General features: G+C 37.1%; 1 protein-coding gene across 1 annotated transcript; it reads left to right on the top strand.

Moving 5' to 3' along the window:
* Positions 1 to 527: 527 nt before the first annotated feature.
* LOC129293324 (probable aspartic proteinase GIP2) lies at positions 528 to 2,055 on the top strand. Its single transcript, XM_054931231.1, has one exon. The coding sequence runs from the start codon at positions 631 to 633 to the stop codon at positions 1,831 to 1,833; it is 1,203 nt and encodes a 400-aa protein (XP_054787206.1). The 5' UTR covers positions 528 to 630; the 3' UTR covers positions 1,834 to 2,055.
* The last annotated feature ends 403 nt before the right edge of the window (positions 2,056 to 2,458 follow it).

The following is a 2,458-nucleotide window of genomic DNA, read 5'->3' as shown; positions in this document are numbered from 1 at the left end:
GCCTGAAATACCCAACCCAAAATTCTGGCTTGAGGCCTTGTGATATTTTTTTAATAATATGTATATATTTTCTCTGTCTTTATATATAAAATATTTTTTAAAAATATATTTTATTTTTAAATATAAAATGTAATAATAATATTTTAAATAATTAAATATTTTTATTTTTATTTTAAAAAATAAAATATATCATTAATTATATGTTTTTTCTATTATTATTATAATATTAATTATGATATTATTAAAAATAAAATTAAAAAAATATTTTATTTTTATATGAGTTTAATTAAATAATAAATTTTTATTAATACGTAAAATTTAATTAAAAATATTTTATATATATAAAGATAGAAAGAGTATTTTAAACACCAGACAAAGCAATGACTTATCATCGAGGAATGATAAAGCTGTGAGCTGTGTGGCCAGAGGTTAACCAACCAGCCATTTTCAGAAAAAAAGAGATGACAGAGAAGATAAGCTCCGAGTGTTATCTAGTCAGCACACGTTGAAAAGGTGCAAGGCCTTATCCACAAATTATTGAAGAAGCAAAAAATCGAAGCCAGCCGGCCAGACGCGGCGCCTCATAGCAATTTCTCAACTTCTTTCAACTGCCAACAACACTGTGGTTCCATGGCTTCCTTTCAAGCTTCTCTTCTTCTTCTCTTCTTTCTCAACATCTTTCATGCTCCTGCCTCGGCTTTTGTTCTTCCTGTGTCTAAAGACCCTTCTACGCTCCAGTACTTAACTTCTCTTTCTTATGGCACTCCTCTTGTACCTACCCAGCTTGTGCTTGATCTCGCTGCGCCTTCTCTCTGGATTGATTGTTCTTCCAGAAACGTCGCTTCCTCTTCTCTCCGTACCATCCTGAGTCGTTCGATTGAATGCCTTGCGGCAAAAAGTCATCGCTTTGATGAGACTTCGACTCGGCTTCCCGATCAGCACCAGCCGTGTCAGATTTTCCCGGAAAATACCATCACAGGGATGATACCCAGAGAAGGCAACCTCGTCCAAGACATCGTGGCGCTCCGATCGGCCGAAACTGTTTATCCCCTTATCTTCACTTGTTCATCCACTCAACAATTGAATGGCTTAGCGGTTGGAGCTCAAGGCATGGTAGGTCTTGGTAGGGGTCGTGGTTCGTTGTCATCTCAGATTTTCAATTCATTGAATGCCCGGAGAGAATTCACTCTATGCCTCTCTTCTTCGTCTGGGGTTGTGTTATTCGGCAGAAACTCGTATGAATCTCAGCCTGAAGTTGAAATTTTGAGATCTCTCGCATTCACGCCGGTTTTTACCAACCAGAAGGGATACTTCATCACCGTGAACTCCATCAAAATCGATGGTAGGAGATTGTCTTTGTCACTGCCCAAGAACCAAGAGACCAAAGGAAGGACTCAATTGAGCTCGATTGTGCCCTACACTACCATGGAGAGTTCAATCTATGATACTTTCAAGAAAGCTTATTTGAAAGCTGCTGCTGCTATGAACATGACTAGAGTGACTTCAGTGACACCATTTGAGCTCTGTTTTAGCTCCAAAGGGGTTGATAAAGTGCCAATGATTGATCTTGTGCTGCAGAGTGAGATGGTGAAGTGGAGGATCTATGGAAGGAATTCAATGGTGCGATTAGGCAGTGAAGTGATGTGTTTGGGGTTTGTGGATGGAGGATTGAACCCAGAATATCCCATTTTGATAGGAGGATACCAATTGGAGGATGTCATTATGCAGTTTGATTTGGATACTTCCATTTTAGGATTTAGTTCTTCTCTGTTGTTGAAGCATTCTAGTTGCTCTGACTTCAAATCTGGTTTCATGTCTGCAGAATCAGTTTGAGTATATCATTTCTACTCAGTTTAGTTTAGTCCTTCTTCGTAGATGATTAGGCTGTCAGCTAAATTTTGTAACCCCATGTACATGAGACTGAGAACTGCTTATTTGAATGGCAAATATATGTGTATTGAATAGAGAATTAGTTTAGGTGATATCAAGAACTGAGACTATGTTATGCAGTTACAAAATTAGTTAACAAATTCGGATTTCCTAATTGTTTAATCATTAAGAGTCTCATTCTCAACCCTTATTTTCAGTAAAGCCAAGATGTGCAGAGGAAAATATCTTTCTCAGCCATGCATTTTAGTTTCCCCTGATTGTTGAGGAAGCGTGTTCTTCCCTTCTTCCATTTTAATCTGAGATCTTAATGAAGATTGAATTGGTGAAACTACTTCACTGAGATCTCAGAAAGGTCCAGTACTTGGTGAAATATTTCAGTAATTAGATTTGAGTTCAACTCAAGGAAGACAATGAGAAGAAACTGATATTCCATACCAGTTCAGTTGAGTTCATATCTCTTGGCTCCATTTCTTGAAACAAATGGTTTTTTTTATTTTGGTTTGGCAATTACTAAAACTATAAACAGAACTTCCTAGTAATTTAACTAGGACTGCAATGTGAACCTTGG

This window comes from Prosopis cineraria, unplaced genomic scaffold (assembly GCF_029017545.1).
Source record: "Prosopis cineraria cultivar Desert tree isolate PC_DT_omini unplaced genomic scaffold, ASM2901754v1 PC14, whole genome shotgun sequence".
Taxonomy (NCBI): Eukaryota; Viridiplantae; Streptophyta; class Magnoliopsida; order Fabales; family Fabaceae; genus Prosopis; species Prosopis cineraria.
The sequence above is the reverse complement of the archived record's forward strand: the minus strand, read 5'-3'. Positions and strand labels throughout refer to the sequence as shown.

Excerpts from the sequence above, each read along its gene's own strand:
- LOC129293324 (XM_054931231.1), top strand. The coding sequence starts at position 631 with ATGGCTTCCTTTCAAGCTTCTCTTCTTCTTCTCTTCTTTCTCAACATC.